We start from the raw sequence: 26232 nt of genomic DNA, 5'->3' as shown, positions 1-26232 counted from the left end.
TTGTTGATTGTTATAAGAAATTTTTCATTTTTTGGCCACATAAATTTCTTGACTAGGGTGTTCATCATATGGAATGATCAATTTTGACAATATTTCTATAACATGAAGCACAGTTGATAAACCACAGAACAGTGACTTTGTGCCCAGTCCTCACAGCCATAAACCATCTCTAATCTAATTTATTTGGATTCCACACTATCCAATGCCAACAGCCAACATAATATTTTCTTAGAGATAATCGAACAACATAAGTAAGATCATACATCGAAATGAATTTTGAGAATATGGGATCCTGCACATAAATAAATCACCAAGCAAGAGAGGTCTTCTCTATCTAGAACTGATGTCTAGAACTGCATCAGTTCTTCGAAGATCTTCATAGCAGGAGCAGGCATACCAAGAAGCACATTGATGCTTTTCCTCCCAGTCCCATGAGAAAGGAACAGAATCACTTCCTTCTCGGGCAATGCCACAGGCCCCGACAAGATGGGCTCGCCCCATCCAAAATCCGTGGTGTAAAAGGACAACCTTGACCAAGTTGTGATCAAGAGGGTGCAAGCCAAAGATGGCCTTGCTCTTGTTATTTCAAAGTAATCTATGGCCGATCTCATGTAACCATCCGAGACCATCTTGATTGCATCCTGAACTAGCCCAACTGCATAAGAAAGTGGTTTCTCCAGAATTTCACCAGCTTCGCATATGGAATTGGTGAGCACGATTCCATTTCCAAAGTACCCTTTTGGAAGAGGAGGTTCAAACTTAGGGCGCCCGTCCACTGCAAAGAGAAGTTTTGTCTGCTGATCAGGCACCATGTTGAGTGCCTTAGTTCGAGCTCTCCATACAAATGCCGAGAGAGCTTCAAAAGTGGTGCACTTCTCAAGAACCCCATCTTTCATTGCTTTAGCCTTTAGCTTCTCAAGCTTCTCGGGATCAAAACAGAAAGAACTGTATCGCATTTCGTCCTTGTAGAGATCAGCCGTGTTAGACTTGTCTTCTATCTCAGCGAATTCCTGATGAAGGTTTTCCACCTTAGGCGGGTTCCTGGATTTCAGAATAGTTCGGTCAAGGAAAGGTGGGGTTGTGAGAGGCAACCCTCTGGCTGTTTCACCCCACGAATTAACAAATTCCATAGCTCCAATCCCATCAAACATGCAATGATTCATGCACAGCCCTAGAACAAACCCTCCGCATTTGAATTTAGTCACCTGGCAAACACCAAAAAGGGCAGCTTCAAGTTCTTAATCATACAATAAATCTATTCACTGATACAGGAAAATGTGAACATATCTATAATATGAGCTTCTCATTTAGTGATTTTGAAGGATGTGTTGGTAACAAGTGAGGTCGTAGCAGAATAAACATGCTGGCATTTTGTTTCTGCCAATATTTCTTCCTCTGTGGGGAGATAGCCAAATCTTGAGAGCTTTCAGGCATAGATAGGTAGAATAGATTGCTAGAAGCCTAGGACTGTATTGGCAGTTCCGACTTTTATCAAGTCTGAAATTCTTGAAGTGTTTCATATGATTCAAAGAGCCGCAAATATGTTAGCAGGCGGTGTAATTTGTTTGCAGGAGATACCAAAGCAGAAGACGCAAAAGAAAAAATTTACGAACCTGAGCCACCAGGGGTGGCATCTCTAGTATGTTCTTAGCACCTGGAACATCATAAACCAATTTCCCAAGCGTCTCAGGATGAGGCTTAGTTATGTCTCCAATCTCTTCGAGAGTACAATTTGCTTCAGCCTCGACAAAAATTGCTCCCTCTCCGGTGCAATCCACGATGAGCTTTCCCTCGGGGCTAATGGTCAAGCGCCCAGCAAGAGGGTAGTAATGCACAAGGACCTTTTTCAAGGCACCCTTGATCACTTCTCCAACATGCTCATTGCCTTTCTCGATCGACTTGAAGCAATAAATCGTGCGGATTATCACCGCAATGTTCTGGTCAAGGTTCGAGAGGAAGTACAGCCCGTTCTCTGTCTCCTCAGCAGGAGTCACTAGCGTCGGTTCGCCTTGAGTCACACAAAGTTGGAATACACTAGTACCATTAGAGTTCTCCATCAAGGTGGACGCTTCGGGCTTCGGGACCTATAAGCACAATGCGCGATTTACGTATAAATATGGAGTGTGTATATGAAACCAAGCAGCATTAATTGAGTTGATGAAGAACATTATACATATTTCTCGAGTAACTGAAACAGAAATCATTATCGATATGTGACAAACCATTACGACAGGCTGAGTGAGCTTGGACTAGCTTTCCGAGTTCTTCAGGAAGAATCCGTGATCTTCGCCTCGGAGCTTCTAATAAAACAAATGTGATGATTAAGAACAAATAAATTGCATCAACTCCAGATGTCTGCCAGAATTTGTGAGTTGTTCTCTGCTCATCGTATTCCCTCTGTAGTGGGAAATATATAGGGAAAATAGTTGGTGTGACTGAGAACACATTCTGCCTCTTCAAGAATATGAAATTCAAGGGAAAGGGACAACTGTCCCTGTGTGATTGCAGCCTGAGAAGATCAGTTGTGGTTAGGTGGATGACCCATGATAATTAAATCGAGGATGACCCAAGATCTGAGGTCTGAAACAAAATTTTCCTTTTCCAAAAAATCAAAGTTTTATCATTTGGTTAGAGTTGGCCACTGATCCTGGCACCAAATAAAACCCACTCATTTGGAGTCTGAGGGCTGGTTTGGTGGGGTTGGCATCCTGAATTTGCTTACCAAGGCCTGGTCATAATTTCACTACGATTGATTCATCATGGAAGATTGAATATTTCTTGCTGATTTCAGTTATCATTGTCCTATAGCATCTTTAGGTGGTTGGCTTCCTAGCAGAGAATCACGTAGAGAAAATTAAAGAGCAGGTCTTATCTTACTGAAGAAAACTTCCAAGAGGTAGGCCATAGAGACGTAGGTATAACAGAAATCTACCGATCTTGCCAAAGATGCCAGCAATTTCCCCTCGGTCAACCGGGTTTAGGAAAGAACTTCAATTTGACCTGCTGTTATTCTATCCTGAATCAGGTCAACTTGGGACGGGTGGTGACAGATGGCAAAATTTAGCCGACAGGAATATTTATTTGACCATATTGTCACCATAAAGTTTCATTTTTTACTCTGAATAGCCTTCAGATCTTGTTACGTGCTTCTGCAAATTGGTACCGAACCAGGGTCGGTTTACCATAACAAAACATGATTTCCAATATTGCATAGTAGTTAAACATGAACTCTCAATACGGCCGCCTTAGGAAGATTCTCTTCCCCCACATGGAGATGGAGAAGCACCCGGGCAGTTGAGATGCTAGGACAATTTTGACAGAGCATCGACAGACCATGTGCTGAGAAATGCATTCGGCACAAAAACACGTCACATTTCCTGGGGTGTTCACATTGCTTATTCGTTTATTTTGTACGTCTCAGAACAGGACCCGGTGCGAAAACGTGAAGACACCGTGCGAAAGTTCAAAAGTTCCGTCCAGGTGGACGGCCAGCCCTCGACAGGTATTCCTACTAGGCCCGAGTAACAAAATTAGTCATCATTAGAACGGCTTCGGAATGCATTTTGCCTGAACAAGGAAAAAGCATTCAAACCAGAAGCAGATGTGCCCATGAGACACTGGGCGTTCTGATATGAATACCACTTGAGCTGTTAGTTCAATTTCTTCGATGTCGTGAAGCGTATATATACACGAAGAACAACAAACATGTAAATGCCACCTAAATGAAAAGTACGGCGCATGTTCGACTGCAAGCAAGCCCTTCCAACTACATTTCAGCAGAGCGAGTGGGTCTTCTTTAAAAAGTAGAGGACAAACAAAGGTCATACAATGCCCGCAAGCCCATTATCGAAAAGTCGGTTGCCAAGAAATCCCAGGACGGGCAAATACAAAACTGTATAGACAACAAATTATTGTAAGCCTTCCTATCTCACGTAAATATCTTCATCTGTATACCCCTATTGGGTTGGGGACTAGAATATGTTGGAATTACGGAATGGTGAGCTGATCTACAGTGGCTGGGTATAAGGGCGAGTGGCTCAAGTTGTTCGACTCCACATGGGCAAGTGGTTTGGTGATTCTCTTGTAGCAGCACGTTTCCCTTAAATCCATTTTCTTTCACAAGGAATCGCCCCCATCAAATCGCGCCAGCAGAAAAGAGTACCAGCGAAGTGCATCTAAAGGGTTATGCCTGCCCACACTTGCTCAGACAACGAAATCCTTCTTCCAGATACTCTTCTCTGCTAATCCAGAATTCAGGTGCATCCTTCACGAGACAACAGCATAACTTTGACCTCAAATAACTTAATTGAAATGTTGAGAATTTTTCTTTTATTCTTAAATCAGTCCCCCCCCCCAAAAAAAAAAAAAAAAACCCTTTTCTTTTCCCATATATCTTTCCCTTTTTTTCTCGGGTTGGGGAGGGGGTGGGGGGGGTTGAAAAACGTAACACAGAAACCCAAGAGAAGGTTACCTTCATGATTCCTGCAAGTACAGCACCTCCCAGGTACACCATATGTTTTCTTCGTGGTGGATCCTCAATACGTAACCGCAATTTCTATCAAACCAATGAAAAATCTATTATTAGGTAGTGAAGAAAAGGTCAATCTTCCATATGATGGGGACACTCTTATTACTAGGCCTCTGCTACAGACAACAGCTTTCCAAATTTCAAAAAATGTATCGCAAACAACTTATTATGTTACTCTCTACTATTTGTTCTACCCATAAACATAAATCTTAACTTTCGAGAACAATAATCTTGAATCAACTATCGTTATCCACAGACTGGGAACTACACTGGAAAATGCAGATTTTATATGTTTAGTGCTGAAAGGACTCTGAGATTCTTATCCTCTTTTCTTGCTATTCATATCCTAATTCTACAACGAGAGACGAAAGGAGTCTTTTACAATGGCAGTAGATAGTGGAGTTCCATGCTTTGATAAAATCCCTTGGACAAGAACTATCACATACTTCTTCAGGTGCCTGTTTTCTCAGACAAGGTTCTTATTCATCTGGGACCTTACCATTTCAAGCTATAATTATGACGGCATGACCCATGATGAACAGTACTTACCTAAATATTGGTAATCTAAAAATGGAAAGTCTCTAGAAGATGAGAATTGAGCAAAATGATATTCTTGAAGCTTTATGTTAAACAAAAGACTACCTTCAAGCCATCTTTATTTCCCTTGAGAACAACTTCCAGATACCGATCCAGTATTTCTTTCTCCAGACTGAAACAGAAAGCAAAATTTTATTAATTCAAGCATTAAAACTGAACAAACCTTTTGTAATCATATTGTCCTCGGAGATCACCCACAATTTACAGAAACGAGTATTCATACAGGAAAGCCCCAAGAAAACTAGGGAAATCCTAGAGAATCTGTTTGATTCCTTGTCATGGATAGAATAGACCGTAAAGCACGGAATTTGTTGAGACCCCCTTTTTCCATGGATTACAAATGCTCAAGCAAGCAATTTCATTTATTAGACGGTAAAAGAAGTTCAATTAGCCTTCTTGTCAGAACCATTCTGAGGACTTAAGAGGGAAGATTTTGTTTGGAGCTGTGCATCGCAAAATTCAACAGAAGGAAAGGTGCACACTTTTTATTTATATGTGACAATAACAATAGATCGTTAGTCTTGGAGAAAGCCCAGGCTACAAAATCGAGATCAACCACTTAATTTCGGCACCATTAGCCTCATCTAGGTAATTGCCTGAGGAGAAGTGCTGATGCAATCCATCTCCTCTTTAAGGTGCATCTCTTGTGAAGACTATTGCTAGAAGTAGTTCTCACTCTAACAGTGAACATACGTCAGCGATTGACTCACTCTTTGTATAAATATGTCCACAACGGACAAGATCATTGGAAAGTAAGCACAGGAATATTCACTAAAGAAGTTTGCAGCCAGAACATGAAGTTGTCCATTTATTCAGGGAAAGCAATTTATTTTCTTTTAATCATCGTCTTGCAGCTCAATGATTATTATATTACAATTTTAAAATTAGTGATGACTTGCTAGCTTCCACGGCAAGGATGCTGATCATTTTCTCTCTAAAGACATGTTTGTAGGACAATAACAAGAATGATCAATAAACTACAAGTAAGATGCCCAAGAAAAATTAAGAGAGACAACTATAGTCCAAAAACTGTTGGCATTGCCATGATTTATCTTGAAACGGTAAAAGTTAATTACCGACTAGGTAATCCAGGATACATGGTGCTTCCTCCACTTAAGACAATGTGTTGGTAGAGCTGCAAATGAGGAAATAAATCACAGCTGTGATGAACAAGATATATATGACCAATGGAAAGGAACAAATTTGGATCAAACTCATCAGTAACAAGCAAAAACTCAGAAACTGTGATATTTAGTTCAGGATCTAGCATCTGATTGTTGAATATAGGTCTCAAACAGAGCGCACAGCATGGGAAAGTTCGGATTACATTCAAAAGGGATCTGGAAAAATCTTGTAAACAAATACCATAAAATTGCAGTACTAAAATGCCCCAGATGAACTAACTAATGAGCATTGTCTAAATTATACTGCTTGTGAGGGAGAGTGTGCATGCCATGGATGTACAAGGAGTTAGAGAAAGCACAGACAGTACACACATGATGCACATTACTCAAACTTACTATGTATAGTCACTAAATGGAACTAAAAACGGCTTAATATTTACAATAATAATGCGCTTATATTATTACTAGCCAATACCTAGATGACGTAAGCTACAAGTTCTAGAGGTGTGTATTTCATTGTGCTTACCAGCATACGATTATCAATGTCCATTTCCTGGATGCAGCGGAATACCATGTCAGCCATCCCATCACCTTCAACATCTATGAGTTCCTGCACCACTCGAAAGAAAAAAAATATATAATTTATTGCAAGACTCATAAAACCTAATGAAGAATGATCAATATCAAAGCACCATCTAATAAATTCCTAAGGAGCTCTATTATTTGATTTTGCTTTCTCTAATAAACTCACACTAACATGTGCATGTTTGTCTCAGCTCATAAAAGTCCTCTTTTGCATTCCTTTTAAAAAGTCAGAAAATGAAGAAATTTCTGGATATTTGAAGTTTTTAAAATTATGAATTACTTTAATGTCACTCGTTTCTTCTAAAACATTTCACGCGTTTGACATTGTAGCTCACCTTTCCTTCTTCTTAAGGACAATTATAGAGTACACAATGGTTTGGCTGTCTAATTATGGACTAAGTTTCGTGGCTCAACTCTCAACAGGGAGAAGATTACATAATTAGATAAACCAGTAGCACAGTTGACGATTCAAAGATAAGGTCATATTTGCATAAGCAGGCAAGTATGAGAAATGAATTAGCTATTGGCCTGTGAACCCGCAAAACACATGCACACTGCTGTAATTGAGAAACTTAACATAATTAGTAACACCGCCGAAACCATTGCCTGCTGTCTACCAGAATAGCAATGAGCATTCAGAATTTTCAGCTTGTGAAAGACTAGCAGGATGAGGTAAAACAAAATATGCCAAAATATCCCTAGATGGTCCATTATCTCCAATGTAACCCTTTGCCATAAACCATAGACATAACAACCACTCTGCTGCTGAAGTACTTGATAACCAATATTAGATTAAACTACCAGCCCAATCCACTAATCTATGCCAAATGATTAGTTGAAGCCAATGGCTACATTTCAGCAATGTAAGGCCTCAGAATATGGCTTTAACCACAAACAAGTAGCAGAAAGAGTTGCCTTAAAAGAACATGAGGATTGTAAAAGTCTCAAGAGAATTGACTGCACAGAGAGGTAAAGGAGGAGTAGAGACTTACTGGGGTGAACAGAGCTTCTGGAGCTTGGAATCTTTCAGTGCCAACTTTAATAACCCTTCCATCTGGCAGCTAAGCAGGATAGATTTACCAATAATTTGATGTCAAATACCTATCAGCCTTAACTAGAAGCTTAGTCTTTAAAGCAAGCACTAGAATATAAGTAATTAAAGCAGCTCAATGATAGAACATCTACCTCAGTACCTCCAAAAAACAGAACAAAAGAGAGAAGCAAAAAAAAATTGTCTAACTACATGAGATTGTAGAACTTCCGATGACCATTCCACACAAGCATTTTAACTCAGGTGAGTGCATACAAATGGCACTTCAATGGAATATTATATTGCCTATATCATGACTTCTGCCAAGTAAGAATTCACTTACAGTGTAATGCTTAACGAGAATGGTTGTCTCAAGTCCCAGTTGGTACTCCCTCTTGTAATCATAACTAACACAAGTTTGACTACATCAAACACGATGAAATAATCCCCACAAAATTCAGCATATAATATAAGTACTTTTGAAACCTTATGTAGCAAAGCTTCTCTTTGATTTCTCTGACAGTCTCAAAATCAGCAGTTCTATTCATTGCATACCTTCAGAAGAAAGTCAAAACACTCAATTAATGTTGAGCAGAAGGAAGAACACAAAAAGACTAATAAATAATACTTTGAACCGCCCTCACCCTCTCCGTGAAAGTAAATCAACTAGATAGGAAGTTATGTGCCGACCAGCAACGTTCATGCGTTTTGTAAGATGAGGGAATGAATAACCATCAACAACAGGAACCTGAAGAACATTTTTCAAGCAGAGATGCTTCAGGCTTAACCTTAAGATAGCCCACCAGTTAAACTACTGAATTTCTGTACTTATTCTCATATTCTACCTATATATATTTTACCTACACCTGGATTCGCACTTCTCAAGCAGAATATTTAATCCAAAATGATTGAAAAATGTTCTGTAATGCAACAGAAGATAACCCGATTGCCTAGAATGCCCTCATACATAACATACTTAGTTTCCACGGCATATTTAAAAGGCAAAAGAATCGCAAAAACTTAAAAAGATGAGAAGTACATAAATCAGCTCTTCTACATTAGATCATTTTAACACATTGGAATTTTAGATAGGGTTAGCCATTTAGATATATCTACTTAGTCAAGCAAGAGGAAAGGAGAAGATGTAATAGAAGCTGAAAATGGAGTAAAGATCAGCTACAAGGAAAGATAGGGTAGCTGAAAGATAGGGTCATATATGTACAAGATGAGTATGTGCCCACACTTGCACACTCACCAGTGCATTTTCATACCCAAAAGAGCTCAAACTAGCAACTGAACCTAAAAGAATCACAGAAAGTTCGAGACAAAGAAAATGAACCAGTGCTCTTCAGTTGTTTACCACATGAGTGACACCATCACCAGAGTCAATTACCAATCCAGTCAGCAAACCTGTGACCATTTAAGTTAACAAAAGGGAATCTGCAGAAAATATACTAAGCTTATCTTGAAAAAGTAGGACTATTGTGTAATGCATCAATAAGAATAATATCTGATCAGGGACAACCACAAGGTTTCACCTGTGGCATGTTCCACCTGCAGTGACGATGGATTTTGCAGGTCACCATTCATAATGCAAGTTGTGTTAATTAAAAAGAGATGCCTAACTGCTATTCAATATTTTTAGAACCTTGAGCATACAATGTCAGCACAGCCTGAATTTGTATGAAGACACCAGCAAAGTTGTACTTCTCAAACATTGTCTCTACCTACAAAACCAAGTAAACCTGACATCAACCCAGATGCAAAGTACATACAGTGATAACAAGACGGGGAAGAGCGCATGAAGAATGCTAAAGTAATAAGACAGCACTAACCATTTTCTCCCGATTCTTTGAGGGATTAAGAGGTGGATCAGTAAGTAATATTTTACATTCCGCAGGGTCTATCTGTTAATGAGAAACGTAAATTGAAGTTGGGATTCAGAGTCGTTATTGCACTTGGTGTAGGTAACGGAGCTTAAGCATAGCCTGTGATTGGCAGAAGCAAAGGAATACAAACCTTCAATTCGTTGTAAAATGTGTGATCCCAGACATGACCCATATCTTCCCAATTTTGCACAATGCCATTATTTACGGGATATGATATATCTAGTTGATTCCGCAAGTCGGCACATGCATCGCCGACGACAATATCCTGAAAAAGAACGAGAATATCCCATAAAGGCGCAAACTCCTTAAGAATACACACCACCAATTCACCTACCAAAAATCCTTTCATAAGATTCAAAAAATTGGAATCCGTGACCGTGATGCGAGTAATTGCTAAAACAGTAATGATTTATAAACCCCACGGAACATCCTCTCATCGCCAACATTGTTATACCATAAATAGGCGAACTCGGCCAAAAGCAAACATTTTTCACCTTCAGCTCTTGTTCCGTGAGCGATTCCTCGTACCGAAGCATCGGCCTCCCAACCATGCACGGGAACACGGACGTGGGGAAATTCTCTCCGGCAAATCCACACTTGACATACTGCACCAGACAGACAGACAAAAAGTCAGCTTCTTTACCGAGTTCCCGCGTCATCAAAGCGTGCCCATGCTCCACAATAAAAAAACATCGACATCGACGGCGACGGCAACAAATCGGAACGAGCAGCGAAAAGGGAGTCAAGCAGAAGCGAAAATGCGTCGACGGGAAATGGGTTCTCTTCCGGGGATCGCCCCGAGACCCGAATTCCGGATCCCACAACCGGGTCGCACGAAACCCATTTGAATTCGCTAGGATCTCGTGGAGTCCGTGCGGGTTTCGCGTCGAGGGTGTCGGGCAGTCAGGCGGGTCGCGATCGGGAACGACCCAGATCGAGACGAAAGAGCGAGAGCTGCGCGCGCACAGTCCCGACGAGCCAGCGACCACGGAGAAGGAGGGAAAATGGAAAGGGAGGGAGGAGTTTACCCCGGTGCCATTGTCGCAGACGACGACATTGTGATTCTCCATGAAGGAAGCAGTCGAGCAGGAAGAGGAAGAGAGAGAGAGATGGGTTCGAAGCTTGAAGCTTTGTCGCTCGAGGTTGCTGGTGAAGATGGAGGCGGTTGTTCTTGACTTCGATTACAAGAAACTTTTTCACTCGAACCACGTCTACACTTAAATAAATTTGTTTTTCACTAATGGAATGTTGATCCTAATTTACGAATATCAAATAAGAAATCGAGCAATTAATAACATCATGTGTGCTCCTGTAAATGTATAGTATGATGCCGTCGTATAAGTAAATATGTTGTGCGATCGTGTTATTTACAATATGGATATAAAAGTTTTATTGATAAAAAGAATTTGGATTGCGAGCGTGATGTGTCATTTCATTGTTGGAAAAAGAGCATAAATGGATTATGCATGTTTTAATGTCCGCAAACTTTCATATGAAATAGTCTTCTATGAATTATACAAATGAAAGGATTAGCATATGTTTTGCAAGCATTAAACATGTAGTTCACCAACAATTCCGCAAAACTCTTTTTTTTGAAATAGCAAATGGCATAGGGACTATGCACGTGTGTGTCAAAACTTGACATTTTTCTAAGAAAGCAAAGTAACTGAATTACAAATTATTAGAATCATTAGCAAAATATTAAAAGAATTATCGATAAGCTACATGTTATAAAGAAGTTATAAAAAGTTTGGTACGAAGATAAATATATTTTAAGATTTGAAATTCTATTAAGAAGGTTTGTTGTAGGATTAAAAAGTACTCAGATCTTAAATATTGCAATATGTGTTGGTTTAAACAAATTATATATCAACTATAAGATAAATAAATGAGGTCATTTGGGGAAGGGAAAAATGATCGAGATCTTCCAAAATGAAAAAGATAAGCAGTCTTCTTTGATTTATGAGTCATATTATCTCAACACCATATACCAAAATTTAAATAAAATAATACAAAATGAGAGTTTTAAACACAAATCAATGCATTCCAATTATTTCAAGCCTACAATTAAGAATGCGTGTTAAAATCAACTCCATCAATGTTTTATTAATTTAGGAATAAATTGACTTTGCTAGTGATGTGAGAGCATCGGATCCCAATGATCAACCCACAAGCTCAACTCGTAACTGTATTTTGTCTATTGAGCCAATTGATTTGCTATTCAAGCAAAAATTAATTATGCGAGTTCAAGGATGAAGTTGCCGATTATACAATATTGTCGAGGCTTGTTATCAATTCGATTATGTGTTGCTATTGGGGCTTGTTATCAGTTGCAAGACTCCCCATCCGTAACCTAACGAGTGGAGACGGTTTTGATCCATTTTTATTGCTATTTGATGACCTTCTATAATAACTATTCAGCTTCCAAGATTGGTCCACGTATTTAGGAAGTCTTCTTACCAAGTTCTTTATTTATAGATTTTATGATTCTTTATCATGTTATTTTTAAGAGTCATTATTAGGTGAATTCACCAAGGTTACTAGAATTCGAAGAGTGTTTTTGTTTAGCAATGTTTTTATAAATAGAGGTGTAATCTCATTGTAAAGGTACCGAATTTTGAGTATATAGGGCGTGCATGGAAACGTTTAAGAAACGTTTCCAGCTTTGTACGGACAGTGTCTTCAGAACAAAGGAGCGTAAACCTTAACGTTTGGTAAACGTTTTTGTTCGCTTTTTTTTTTTTTCAGAACGAAATAGGAATAGAAAAGAAAGCAAAAAAAAGTTGTTCTCCAAAAAAAACTTCGGAAGAACAAAAGAAAAAAACGACTCTTCTCTCTTCTTCTTCTCTTCTTCTTTTCTTCTTTTTTTTTCTTTTTTTCTTTTGGCCGGTCGCCGGCCCTCGGCCATGGCCGGCCGACGCCGGTCGAGGCTCGCGTCGCAGCGCTGGCGAGGCCGAGCCTTGGCCGGGCGAGGCCGGCGTCGCCGCGGCCCGCGAGGCTCGAGGCTCGCCGGATGGGCGAGCTCTGAGCTCGCCAGCCATGGCGAGGCTCGAGCTCGCCGGACTGGGCGAGCCCGAGCTCGCCCAGCCAAGGCGGGCTCGGCGTTGCCCGCGGCCGAGGCCGAGCCTCGCCCAACCACGCCGGGCTCGGCCTCGCCGTGGCGGCGAGCCTCGCGAGTGGCCGGGCGAGGCTGCCGCCGTCGGCCCGATCACGGAGCCGGTGACCCGGCCTAATAAAAAAAGAAAAATAAAAGAAAGGAAAAAATAAAAATAATAAAAAATGTTTAAAAATTAAAAAGAAACAAAAAAATAATAAAATTTAACCAAAACGTGCTTTCTGTTCATTTTTATTCGGATCAAACGTTAACAAACGCGTTCTTTTGTTCAAAAAATTGTTAACAAACACTTTTTTTTCATTTCCCGAACAAAAAAGCACGAAATAAATCCATGCGCACCCTAAATATATTAGACTTTTTAGTTTCTTTGGCCTTGGAGAATGGATTACTTCTCAGTGGTGGGGCCCTTTATCCTTAACTGGTAATTCATCCTATAGCCTTTGATGGAAAGCTCCTCCGTCACGAAATCCTTTATTTTTGGCGAGTGATGCGTCCTTTGAGTCTTCGTGTTGAATTTTGTTGATCCCGATTATCTCCCTCGATTGGTGGTGCGTCCTTCAAGCCTTAGTGGTGATCATATATTATCCTTTGTTTACGCTTGTCCATCCACATCTATCTCTTACATTCTCTCTCTCTTTGGTCTAATATCCTCTATTCTATTTATAATTCTATTGACATTACTCAAAACATCTCTCGCCCATCCCTCTGCTGCATCAGCTAGAGTAATTTTGCCTAAAGCATTGAAAATCTCACTGACACCTTCATTTGAATTCCTCACGTGTCGAAACAGTTTTTTTTTTTTTTTTACTTTTCTTAAGGTAATGTACCCAAGTTTTGCAAATTGTATTTCTCCCTACCTTTTCCTGTTTATTAAACTAGGATTTCTCCTTCCACGTTCATCGCCCAGGCGAAAAACCCTTCACAGGGTTCTTGCCGCTGCCGCTTTCGCCACTGTCGGAAAGAGCCTGCAACTCCCACATCTCCTCTCATGGTAATCTCTCTCTCTCTCTCTCTCTCTCTCTCTCTGTGTTTGCCGTTGAATCTTGTCAACTTTTTACAATTCAATCTTTTCTTGTAGTATCAGAAACTTTTAAATGATCCATCTTGCAATGTTACTTTGCATAATCATTGATCAAGATCGAGCTTTTTAGGCCGTAGGCTAAATTCTATGCGCTTCGATTCGTTTTGTTTTCTTTTTTAGCTAGAACGTATATTGATGTAACGACCCGTTAGAGAGCTCTGAGTTTAGTCCAAAACTGCATCAGGGTGATATATGTGTTCACTTTTTTGTCTATTTGATTCCCATTTTTGTCACATTTTTTGCATTCTTGCTCATCTGAAGGGTCCAAAAAGAGGTGGGAAAGCTCCGGCGGCTGCGAAGAAGAAGCAGGTATTGTGTACGACATGTCCCAATTTTGTTTTGAGAGCTACTGTTTTCGTGCAAAGTTTCCATCTTTTTTGCCAATTTTGTGGTTTTGCAGGAGAAAGTTACGAACCCTTTGTTCGAGAAGTGGCTGAGGCAGTTCGGGATGGGCGGCGCACTTCCGCCGAAGTGGGATTTGACCTGGTTTGTGAAATTCCCTAAGACTGTTCAAATTCAAAGGAAGAGGAGGATTCTGAAGCAGAGGTTGAAGGTTCCGCCGGCTTTGAACTAGTTCACCAAGTCTCTTGACAAGAACCTGCGTGTGGATTCTGTTCTTTTCTTGGGGTTGTTAATACAAGATATGCGGATGGTTAACATCTTTCGAAGACCTGGCTTGTTGTTTGTTTGAATGTGATCATTGTCAGTACATGCATTTGTTCTAGGGTTGATTGTGTCTACTGCATCTGAAATGCTACATTGATATGTTGCGCTAATGGTTCAAGGTTTATTTTAACTGAAATTTTGTGATGCGTACCAAGAGTTTCTTCATCAGGGATGAAAGTTTCATACTGTTTTAGAACTTGTATCACAGAGTAGCTTGTGATATTGGGAACTACGAAAATGCAATGCCTAGTTAATGAATGGCAATGGTGGTTGCACTTCCATTTCAATTTGAATAAAACTTGTCATTTGTCATGGTTGCTTTCACCTGCTCTAGTAATGTGATTCTTGAGCCAAATAAATGAAAAATGTGAGTTCTGCAGTTAGTCTTCAGTCAGATGGCTTGAAGTTTGTGTTGGTAGATGTTTTCAATTATTGCTTGGGTCTTTCCAAGTTTGTTTGTAATCTGGTTGTTTTACATCTCACTATTTTTCTTTTTTTCTGTTTAGTCTTTCTGCTGATCACTGTTGGCAAGTGTGGCTTTGATCAGTATTTGAGTTTGAACTGGTAGCTGATCCATTTGTCTTAAAATACAGCATTCTTTTGCAGCACGCTTTCACCATTTGGTTTTTTCTTCTCCTCTCTGTTTCACTTTTTGTTTTAGTATGCATGTATCTGCCATTTTGTTTCATTTTGTTCATGGAATTAATTCATCTATTTTAAATTGCTGCAGTGACAAACCTATTCAAGATGCTTCTGAAGTATAGGCCTGAGGACAAGGCAGCAAAGAAGGAGAGGCTCCTAAAAGAGGCTCAGACTAAGGCAGAAGGAAAAACTTCTGAGGCCAGAAAACCAATTGTTGTGAAATATGGCCTTAATCATGTCACTTACCTTATTGAGCAGGTCCACCGTTTATTTGATCCATCAAATAGGTCTTTTATCATCATTTCTTCTCTGATGCACCCCTCAACTATTCCAAAATTGGGAGATAAATCTAACTCGAAGAAAATGCTTCCAGAACAAGGCACAATTGGTAGTCATTGCTCATGATGTGGACCCGATAGAGCTGGTTTTGTGGCTCCCAGCATTATGCAGGAAAATGGAAATTCCATACTGCATTGTGAAGGGCAAGGCCCGCCTGGGCACAGTAATTATACTATATCTCATTGTCTAATTAACAGATTTGGGAATCACCCATCTGTGTTAAACAAAATCTGTATCTTTGGCAGATCGTCCATAAGAAAACTGCGTCTGTTTTGTGCCTGACAACGGTGAAAAATGAGGACAAGTTGGAATTCAGCAAAATCTTGGAGGCTATTAAGGTATGAACTCCTGCCTTTCTGGAGTACATATGAAGAAGATGTTCATAGCTCTCTCGATTATGAGTTATGCCAGTCATGCTTATTGTTCACTCCCGCAGGCTAACTTCAATGACAAATACGATGAGTACAAGAAAAAGTGGGGTGGTGGGATCATGGGCTTAAAATCCCAAGCCTAAACCAAGGCCAAAGAAAGGCTTCTTGCCAAGGAAGCTGCTCAGAGAATGACTTAGGGCTAAAGAAGAAAACTGTGCGAAAATGTTATCTCCTGTGGCTCTGTATGATGGGAGACTTGTTTCTTACTTTGATATGTCTTCGGATTTGATATTGACTTCTAGATTAAGGTGTAAAGTGCATCTTCTTCCCTAGAACTCAACGGACAATGAATTGACATCCCTCTTGGCCACCCCTTTTGATTTGATTGGATTTTAAAATTTCGACATGTAGGTGTATTGCCATTCCAAAAAGAGAACAAAAGAAAATTGTCTAATGGACGCGTGTTCTCTGTACACACTTTGCTCTGATGGCGTACGCTGTTCTCTGCTGGGTAGGAATTTGGTCGTGCTGAAAATTTACTCTTTGACAGACGAAAACCTTTCCTTTGTTTTTGTTTTTGTTTTTATTTCATATAATAAATAAGGATATACAATAGATAAAATCCTAAGTAAAATAGATAAAATCCTAAGTAAGAACATTGAAAAATTAAGCAAGTAAAAAGAAAGGCCTTTTTATTCTTCACGTCCAGGATTACGTCCTGGATCATTAGATAGGAATCCAAAGATGAAGAGAGAAACAAAAAATATCACTACTGTATAAACAAAAGAGTTTGAGAGTAAGCATCTCCGAACTTTTAGGAGTTTATAAATTTACCTCTTGTAAAAGCTAACTTGTGATTTCTATTAATTAGTTGATTTTCGCATCTTTGAGGATATTCTGAATTTTCTTTTTAGCTTTTGGAGGCAGAGTGAAGTTGGAAAGGAAAACAGCTTTGCATCTCCTAATTATGCATTCTCAGTGCATGATGAACACGATATAACTTAAGCAATTGCCTATATCAAAAATGCTGCTTGAGATAAATTAATTGAAAACTTTAGATGGGAGAAACAAGTAGAGCATTGTCAACACTAGTCAAATAATGATTATTTCTGTTTTTTTTACTTGGAATAAAAATAAAAAATAGAAATCCGTTTGGTATCATCAATTTATTCTTTTGTTTCCAAAGATATATTTAATTAAGAAGTATAAAAAATTACTTTTTTATTTCCAAGAATAATGGAAAAATTCTAAATAAGAGTCTAGAGTACCCTTATTTTCTTAATTAAGGGTCCGGAGTGAAATTATTTCAAATAAGAGCTTGAAGTACATTTAATTTCTCAAATAAGGACTTGAAGTGGATTTTGTTTCAAATAAGGACCCGAAGTGTATATATTAGTTTCAAAGAAAGGACCGAACTCACCAAATACGAAGGGCGATTTTGTCTTTTTATTTTTAAAAAATTTTCTTTCTTTAAAAAAAAACTAAAAAGCTTTTAAAAAAAAAAAAGAGAGAGAAAGAAAAGAAGGCATAGAAGGGAGGGTGTTGGCCATTGTCCGATCGACGATGGGGCGGCGGTGAAGGTTAGCGGGATCGTTAGCGCCTAGGAGTGGGTCGGCAACCCACGACCAACTAGAGGCGAAGGCTAGTAGCGAGAGAGGGCGGCGACCCTCTCCCAAATCCGAGAGGATCATTTGTCCTCTTTTGCCTGCGAGCTTCGCCTTTGGTTGGCCGGGGTCATCGGCCTCTCACAAGCATCGGTGACCCGTCGATCTTCGCTACCACCTCGCCCGTGTTTTCTCTTTTTCTTTATTTTTAAATTTATAATCTAATCATTGTATTTGGATGAAAATATCCTTGATCGGCTGAAATTTTTCCCAATCGGGAGGCTAGGCCCTTATTTGAAATGGTCGTAACCACTCCTAGCCCTTCTTTGAGATTGATATAGGCACCTTAGGCTCTTATTTAAAACAAAGTCCACTTCAAACCCTTATTTGAGAAAATGAGGACATTTCAAGTTCTTATTTGGAATTTTCCCCGAGAATATTCTTTTCTTCTTCTTCTTCTTCTACTAGCCGATTGCCGGCGACCTCATTGGAGCCTCACCTTTGTTAGGGGAGGCTCGATCTCGCCTTGATTGGGTGAGGCTCCCTCAAGGCCGACAACTAGCTAGAGAGGAGGAAGAAGAATAAGAAAAAAAAAAAAAAGGGAAAAGGAAAAATGTAATTAAAAAAGATTAAAAAAATTTTAGGTCACAAAAAAAAATTAAAAGTCATACCGAACGTATTTCTATTTTAGAAATAAATTTTATACAGTTACCAAATACTTTCAAATGCACAAAAACTCATCCAAGAAACATAATCAAAAAAACTATTTCTAAACAAATATTGTTTTAGAAATTGTTTTCGGGAACAGTTACCAGACACACATTTAGTGACCATATAACTAATGTCTCAATTGCTTGCTGTCAAAGCTATTCCATCTAGAAGGTAACACAGATTGGCTACTCTAGGAAATTGTTTTAGTACCACATGCACGGTTTAAAGAAAGTCCGAAAAGTACTAACTTCGAGTATCATTCTTAAAACATTCAGGAGCAAAAGATTATTGACCGCAAGATAATTCCTTCCCTTGCACTCTGTCAAGCCAGTTCAAAATTGGTTCCGATTTAGATGCAGAAGAAAGTAGGAATACAAGTTCTGATGAAATATGTCTCATCATCAGAGAAGATTTTTCCCTAATCCATTTCATGTGTTCAAGGGCAAGTCCAGCCTCGTCTGCATCATTTAAATATTTCAGGAAAGTGACATGGGAGTCTAAATTGTCCAAATCACAATTGAAACGTTGGAGCAACTTTGAAGCAGTAACAAAATCACCTGCATCGAGCGTGTCAAGACATAGAACCAAGATATTATCAGTTGCTGCAATTGGATAAGATCAAGAATACTCAGAATCCACTATTCACTGAGCATGTCAAAAGTTTACCTTTTCTGCAGAGACACAGGACGAATGCATTGAGGACACTCTTGGCAAGAGTTGGATCCTGTTCAATACACTTATCAAAAATATCAAAGGCAGCTTCAAAGTTTGCTTCTTGACAAAGCCCTTCAATGAGAGATCTGTAGATTAAGGAATCCGGTTCCAACCCTTTCTCCAACATGTGGTAAAACAGCCTCCCTTGCCTCTTCAACTTGCCCTATTTCAGAGAACTTCTTGATCAAGATAGTATATGTTCTCAAATCTCCAGAACACCCACTTGAAAACATCTCATCCCACAGCCTTTTAGCTGGACGCATAAGATCTTCCTGACAACATGCATCCAGAACAGAATTATAGCCAAACACATCTGGGCCCAACCCTTTCTTCTTCATCACCTGAAGGATTCCATAAGCTTCTCTTACTCTTCCAGCCTTACATAAAAATGAGACCATCACATTGTAACTCTCCGCATCAGCAAAATAACCACCAGAATCCAAGACTTGATACACCTGCACCAGTACGTCAGTTTTGTTGTGCTTGCATAAGTTTCTACACAAATTGCTCAATGTCAAAAGTGTCGGGAACTTTCCCTTCTTGATCATGAACCTAAAGAAGGCGATTGCTGATTGGGGATCATCAGCTGAGATTGTTCCAATCAATGCGTTAAGGATATCATCCTCCAGGGGAAAGTCCCGCTAACGATGACCTCACCCAACTGTGTGGCTTCCTTCATTAGTCTTTCAGAAATCAGAGTAAATAAAAACTCTCTATAGTCATTCGCCCTCGGAGCTACTCCTAACTTCCGCTTCAACTTCAAAACTCTGTCTTTCTCCACTACATCTCCCATTTCTCGAAAAGCTTCCATAACAATTCTATAAGCCATAAAATCAGGTTTGCAGCTCCTACTTCTCAGCTCCTCCAACACCCAGAGAGCCTCCGATGCCCTCGAAGCTTGACAAAGACCATGAACTACCAAAACAGCAATAACTGACCCGTTAATCCCTGCATTACCCCTCCTAGCTTCATCTAACACGCTCAAAACCTCGGAAATCTCCCCATTACCACAAAACTTCCACAAGAACACGCCCAATCCCAAAGTGCTCAAACGAACGCCTCGCCGCGTCATTTCATCAAACACCTTCCTCGCATTATCGATATACCCGTCAGACGCGAGCGCAGCCAAAAGCAAGTTACACACGTCCGGCCCAACGTCCCCGACCGACGAGCCAGCCTCACTGAAAACCAAAAACCCATCGTGGGTCCTCCTGTTCCGGACAAAACAAGCGATGACGTGCCCGTAGGCGGAACCATCGAGGCCGATCCTGCGGGCTCTGGCCCGCTTCAGGAGCGCTTCCACGGCATTGGACTGCCGGGAAGCGGGAGCGACTTGAGGACGGCGCGGTAGGCGAGGGGGTCGTGGGCGAAGCCGGGCTGCTGGGAGGCCCAGTCGAAGAAGCCGAGGGCGAGGGAGTGGTGCGGGATCAGGAACGGGTCGATCACGCGGGCGACGAGGTGAGGGGCGGCGAGCGAGTCGCGGCAGCGGAGGCGGTGCAGGGTCTGCTCGAGCGAGGCCGTCCACGCGCGCGTCGGGGCGGTGCGGTCGGAGGCCGAGAGGAGAGCTCTGCTTATTCTCGTCGCTACCTCCGTGACGTTGGATTTCATGACAGAATACGATGATCGGCGTACGGACAGGCAGACGAACCGGAGTCTTCTTTCTCGTCCTCAAGAAAGTTTTCTGGTCTCTTTTTATTAGCGCTTAGGGACAAGAAGACATCATTCGATTTGAAACATAAGTACCATTTGAATTAATTGATATTTGGGAGTGAACCCTACGCCACTTAACCAACCGTCGAAGTGATGGAAACTTTTCTTATCCTTATTGAAATTGTGTTAAGCTAAAATGAGAATCAGACTCTATTGGCTCATTGGATTGATTTGTTCTATTTTAGGATGACGGACCCTATGAGTATGAAACTTGAGTTGGTTCCGGAGTTAAAGATTTGAAACTTCTTGCGCTTCGATTTTGAAGGAACAAAGTTGTTCCAGCATGACATTGCAGTCCTTCGATTAGCCACATTGATTTTTACCGTTTTTCTTTACATACGTGGCACCGATGTGGCACTCGTTAATATAATGAAAATCAAAAAATTTAAAGTCAATAGGGGTTGGACAGTTGCATTTCCAAGGGTAGGTGAGCATTGCTAACTCCTCCCCGGCACGGAGTGCCGTCTCCGATGCAAATTCGCAAACTCTATGATCTTATAATCGCAAGTTTTTTTTTTTTTTTTTTTTGCACTTCTCACATTTTTAGTTTTATATTTTACATTTTCGGTTTCATAATTTTTTTCTTTTTTTCCTTCTAATTTTTAGTCTTCTTTTAGTTTTTTCAATTTTTTCTAACGTGGCAATAGTAAAATAGTACCGTTTTGTGCCTAAGCAGAAAGCTGATACTTAGGAAGAAAGCTGCTAGCAGCAAGGGTCCGCCAGCCAAGGACTTGAGATCAAGCTGACGAAATATCATTGACGAAGTCAGGCGTTGAGGACTCGAGTCGGGTTGTTACAGGCCTATTTCCGACAATGGGTGATCCAGCCGTGGGTGCTGACAGCGGCAGTTCGGTCGATGGCGGTGTCGGAGGTGGAGGTTCGTTCCAATTTGTTTTCCCATACGAATACAAATTCTCGTTGATGTCAAACCCATGTCATGTCATTCCTCAAGAGTGCAGCTTAATAGAAATGACCAAAAAATAAACATGAGATGATGCGTAAAGCTGAAGATATGAGGGCTCATACATAATATTCACAGTCTATCTCATTGATCTAACGATGCTTTTAATAGCTCTGTACACAGTAGAGTAACATCACCCTGTACACTATCTACTTACAGGAAGTAAAGATTTACAAAAGAAACCATCATTAAAGTAACAGATGGTGGTCTTGAGAATCTTCTATCTACAGTCTGATAGCAGAGAGCCATATACCCCCATCATCACTTGGCCCTAGGTGTACTATAGCAGACGTGATTTCCGTGTATGTTTGAGGGGTTGAAATGCTTGTATCTTCTGTACAGTGTGTCTACTTACAGGATCCCGTGGTGAGCCGTTCACGAGGCCAATCTGACTAACTTGAAGTTCTGGAAGTTCCTTGTTCTGAAGAAGTTGCCAAAAGGAAACCGCCTGTAGTTTCTTGAGGTTTTTAGGCAGCAGAAGTGAATTGTGTTTCACCTGCAACACGGACGGTACAATTTGACGACGGATTGAATCGATGATCTTGAGGTCCACAGGGCTACCGGTGACATCAGATACGTAGAATGTGTCTTTGGCTTTCCCATCTTTAGTTGAAATCTCAGCTCTTTTTACGCACAAACCATTCTCTCGGAATAACCTAGTGACGTCTGCGAGGAGTCCAACCCGGTCTTCGGCACACAATTCCAGTTCCAAACCCTACAAGAAGGCTTTTTCTCAGTTCATCGCTACCGAGCAACAAAAGACGAAAATTTCTTCCGATAAAAGTTGAAAGTACCTCAGATGCCCGCCTTTCAATAGCTGCTTCAAGACATTGTGTGATCCTTTCTCGTTCAGCTTGAACCTATAGGAGTCCATCAACATGTCGGATGTAGAATTCCTTCAACCATATGGAATTTAGCTTCAGTTAACATAGAAGAGATGCATTCGATGGGCAAATAGCTGACAAGGTGGAAACTTGGAGAGAAATGTCAATTTACTCACTCGAAGACCTACTCACTGCATACTCCTCCAAAAAAGCAAAAGCAAAGGGAAAAGGGAATGCCTGGATGTATGAATTTACCTGATAAGCTTCTTTCCTCCCAGTGTTGACCATTCCATGAAAGACTACATACTGCATGTCTGTCAATGTGCAAATGATATCAAACAGTAGTTTTGGTCGATCTTTAGACCTCATGGTCACAATGGTATAATCTTTCTCATAACAATCCATCACTGTTACAAAGGGTCTCGTGCTGTTATCATGCATCCTCCTAATCTCTTCTTTATCAACCCTTTCATAGTCTCTGTCTGCAAACATAATCTGATGTAGCCTCCTCCCCTGTTAGTCACCCCGGGCGATGAAAGTGTCATCTTGGCCGTGTTAACATCACCATCTGCTTTAAGAACATTACAAAGAAGGTCCCTTATTGTAGCAAGACGTTTCGGATCTTTGATAGCATGCCCTGTTGTATCATCAGTGACATGAACAACAGCTGCGGCCCTAGCATTGTGTGTCCATATTTCAGCATTTACTACATTGCAATGAAGGTCCGTAAGAACAGCACATACTTCCGACAACAGACCAGGCCGGTCCGTACCAGAGAGTTCGATTGAGGTGTGCTCATTAGAGGGCATAAAGCCTACAGACTCTCTGAACGAGGGGGAAATGCTTGCATTGCTTTCAAGTCTCTGCGAATTTGATATCAAAGTTAATAATAAGCCATTGAATGTATTATCATACATAAGAACTCCTAATGACAAATAAATGTGAATAATTCAAGCTTTAAGGAAGCAAAAAGGTATTCCAGCATTTGCAACAGGACAGAAAACAGTGGAACATATGACAATCATAATAACATTTGCAATTTTCTTTCCTGACAAAAGAAGAATGAATGAGCTCATACAAATTTCTGATGCTTTAATTGGCAAATTTCCAGATTCAACTCAAATGTATCTATCACTTTGATAGCCCAAGACAAACAATGGAAAAAGGTAGATCAGCCAGAAAGACGGAGAGAGATACAAACAAAAATCCAGAGAAAGTCACAGAGCAACGACTGAAGTATCCATCACAAACCCGGATCTACTTAATTTCAATCGACTCCTACAGCATAAAGAGAATTTACCACATGTCTTTGCTCAACTATTTGGAAGTATACATCATGAGAGAGGAAATGACATGACCGACACCAGGATAAATAACCTTTCGGACAACAAAAACATTCTAGAGATTTTCTTACACCTCACCGGGAGAATGGTTGGGGCTGAGGGACAAAAGGAGAAGAAGCACAAAGAATTGGGTCCACAGCGAACTTACCCTCTTAATATATTCGATGACTTCTTTCTCCTTGATTTTCTTCCCGTCACAATCAATCACATTAAAAACTGAAGCGTTGAAGGGGGGAAAAATGAGAAACTGGGTGGAGTTCTCTAAACTTTGTTTCAAACCATCAAGTAGCAAATAAAGACTCACCATCCATGAACCATCCTCCATCAGATGATATATAAGCTTTAGTAATTGTGAGATTCATATCTATGAGCACTTGGACTACTTCTAGGAGAATGCCATGTTTGTTGATACTGTCAACCTGATGTAGATAAAAAGTTTAAAAATTAGAAACTTTGAATGAGAGAATAGTTTCAGAATATCATAACAGAAAAAAACTATCAGAAACCCAACGTTCATTATTTTTTTGAAACACGCCAACATTGACCAACCTTATCTTTCTCATCTTAAATTAGACCCAAATTTAAAAATAAAAAATAAAATAAAAAAATGAAAGAAAGAGCTGCACCTGTATCACTGTGGCATCCTCGCAAGACTTGTTGTCGATAACCACTCTGCATTACGAGAGCAGCAATTAGATGAAACAGATACATAACCAAGGAGAAGTAAAATCACATGTAGGATGTCGTAGCGGTCAGGTTGACGACGTACAAAGTTAAACACGCAGCAAGCATAATTCACGACCTCCTTCGACAGTTTACCATAACAATTGCTCATCTAAGACCGAGAAATAAGTACTAATTTACAAAACCACATCGCAAATCAAAATCGACCAAAGACTAAATCAAACATCAAACAGCCATCTTGGCTCGGCTTTCGACCGATGGCTCCCACATGAGATAAAAACATCGCCCGAAGCGAACTTCCATCCGCTCACCAGTGCCAACTCAGCCAAAGCACCACAATTAAGTCGAAAATCCAACAGCCCCTTAACAGCCCCTTAACAGGCACGGGCTTTTTCTGTTTCAAGTTCCGAAGGAAAACGGAACCAGCGCAACACCGCCAGAACTTCTCACGCCCACAAAACACCAAAGCACCCAGAGAAGGAACCCTAAAACCGTTCGGAACGAACAAAATCGCAACGACCCTTTTCCCCACCGCCACCGAAGAAAAGTGGGCAAAGACCTTTGCCCAAACCCATGGACCCCAGGCGCGCAAAAGCCCGCCCAAAACAGAGGAACCCAGAAAGAAGGGTTTCGGGTACCTGGGGGGTTCATTCTCCTGATGAGCTTAGCGTACTCATCGTCCATCTCCGGGAGCACGGCGGGGCCTCCTCTGCTCTGCTCGGGGGCCGAGAGCGAAGCGAGTGGAGGATGGAGTGAACAGAAGAGAAGAGGTGGGGGGGAGAGGCAGGGGAAGGCAGGGGGAGGAGGAGGAGAATATATTCAGAGATGGGGGAAGAAGAGCGTTTGGTGTGCTGCTGCTTGCTCTGGTTTTTGGGCGACGATGCCTTCTCCAGCATCCAAGGAATAACTCCCCGCAGAGAGAGAGAGAGAGTAGCGCCAGCCGTTTTTTAACTGTAACTTTTAACCTAAGGAGGAGGTTAACTAACATTTAGCATTTTCTTTTTCTTTTTCTTTTTCTTTAAGGATATAAAATCATAACAACTTGTCTAAATCAATATTTTTTAAAAAAAGTTTTGTGCTATCGATTTCGAAATAATGAAAACCGACACAATTAGTTGTCTAGTTTAAATTCTTAAATTTGAAGGGTTAACTAACTGTCAATGATGAGTGTTTCCCAAAGCGTAAAGTTTAAGGAGAAGTTTTTTTTTTCCTCTATTAAAATAGTAGAAAGCATGAGGAAAATTACCGAATCTTGAATTTATTATATCTGTGCTAATTTAGTACTAACCAATTCAGTATTAAATCTTTTTATAATTTACTAATTCATTTAATTTAGTTAATTTTGACCGAAAATGGTTAATGTGAATCTCGACCATTTAATGAGGCACGGTGTAGACCGATTTTGTAATTTTTAAGTTTTCAATTACTTATTTATTTAATTTCTTTTGGTCCTTTATTGCAACAACCCTTTAGCTAGGACCCTCTCTAGCTATCACTCGAGACATGACACCGATAAAAGAAAAATAAAAAATAGGAAAAAGAAAGAAGAAATAAAAAAAAAGAATTTTTAAAAATTGTCTACATTAAGATCGGTTGCTCTCTACATGGCATTTGACTAACGCTAACTGAATCGCGCCAGTATTTTTTTATCAAAATTTATCGGAAATATTATAATGATAAATCGTCAAAAAATCTAGGATTAAATCAATAAAAG

General features: G+C 40.3%; 4 protein-coding genes and 1 pseudogene across 4 annotated transcripts; 1 reads left to right on the top strand and 4 right to left on the bottom strand.

Moving 5' to 3' along the window:
- Positions 1–153: 153 nt before the first annotated feature.
- Positions 154–2404, bottom strand: LOC104414715 (omega-hydroxypalmitate O-feruloyl transferase). The gene is made up of 3 exons (XM_010025877.2): positions 2223–2404; positions 1614–2084; positions 154–1205 (listed from the first exon to the last, which is right to left on the bottom strand). The coding sequence occupies exons 1-3, from the start codon at positions 2223–2225 to the stop codon at positions 348–350; spliced, it is 1332 nt and encodes a 443-aa protein (XP_010024179.2). The 5' UTR covers positions 2226–2404; the 3' UTR covers positions 154–347.
- Positions 2405–3706: 1302 nt separating this feature from the next.
- On the bottom strand, positions 3707–10951 carry LOC104414714 (actin-related protein 2). The gene is made up of 15 exons (XM_039300656.1): positions 10782–10951; positions 10248–10358; positions 9884–10018; positions 9700–9771; positions 9513–9591; positions 9225–9274; positions 8509–8612; positions 8351–8419; positions 8208–8271; positions 7827–7895; positions 6776–6859; positions 6202–6260; positions 5171–5237; positions 4472–4555; positions 3707–4264 (listed from the first exon to the last, which is right to left on the bottom strand). The coding sequence occupies exons 1-15, from the start codon at positions 10821–10823 to the stop codon at positions 4184–4186; spliced, it is 1170 nt and encodes a 389-aa protein (XP_039156590.1). The 5' UTR covers positions 10824–10951; the 3' UTR covers positions 3707–4183.
- A 2924-nt stretch (positions 10952–13875) lies between these two features.
- Positions 13876–16337, top strand: LOC104414713 (60S ribosomal protein L7a-2). The gene is given in 6 exon segments (XM_039299304.1): positions 13876–14258; positions 14350–14551; positions 15346–15515; positions 15631–15759; positions 15842–15934; positions 16033–16337. Coding segments are annotated over 6 exon segments (843 nt in total). The 5' UTR covers positions 13876–14141; the 3' UTR covers positions 16165–16337.
- A 2170-nt stretch (positions 16338–18507) lies between these two features.
- LOC120286855 (pentatricopeptide repeat-containing protein At5g14080-like) lies at positions 18508–20702 on the bottom strand. Its single transcript, XM_039299429.1, is given in 5 exon segments — positions 18508–18839; positions 18949–19138; positions 19140–19633; positions 19636–20319; positions 20322–20702. Coding segments are annotated over 5 exon segments (1923 nt in total). The 5' UTR covers positions 20605–20702; the 3' UTR covers positions 18508–18567.
- A 1003-nt stretch (positions 20703–21705) lies between these two features.
- LOC120287444 lies at positions 21706–25202 on the bottom strand (annotated as a pseudogene).
- Positions 25203–26232: the final 1030 nt, after the last annotated feature.

The sequence above is a fragment of the Eucalyptus grandis genome, chromosome 8 (genome assembly GCF_016545825.1).
Source record: "Eucalyptus grandis isolate ANBG69807.140 chromosome 8, ASM1654582v1, whole genome shotgun sequence".
Classification (NCBI taxonomy): domain Eukaryota; kingdom Viridiplantae; phylum Streptophyta; class Magnoliopsida; order Myrtales; family Myrtaceae; genus Eucalyptus; species Eucalyptus grandis.
The sequence above is the reverse complement of the archived record's forward strand: the minus strand, read 5'-3'. Positions and strand labels throughout refer to the sequence as shown.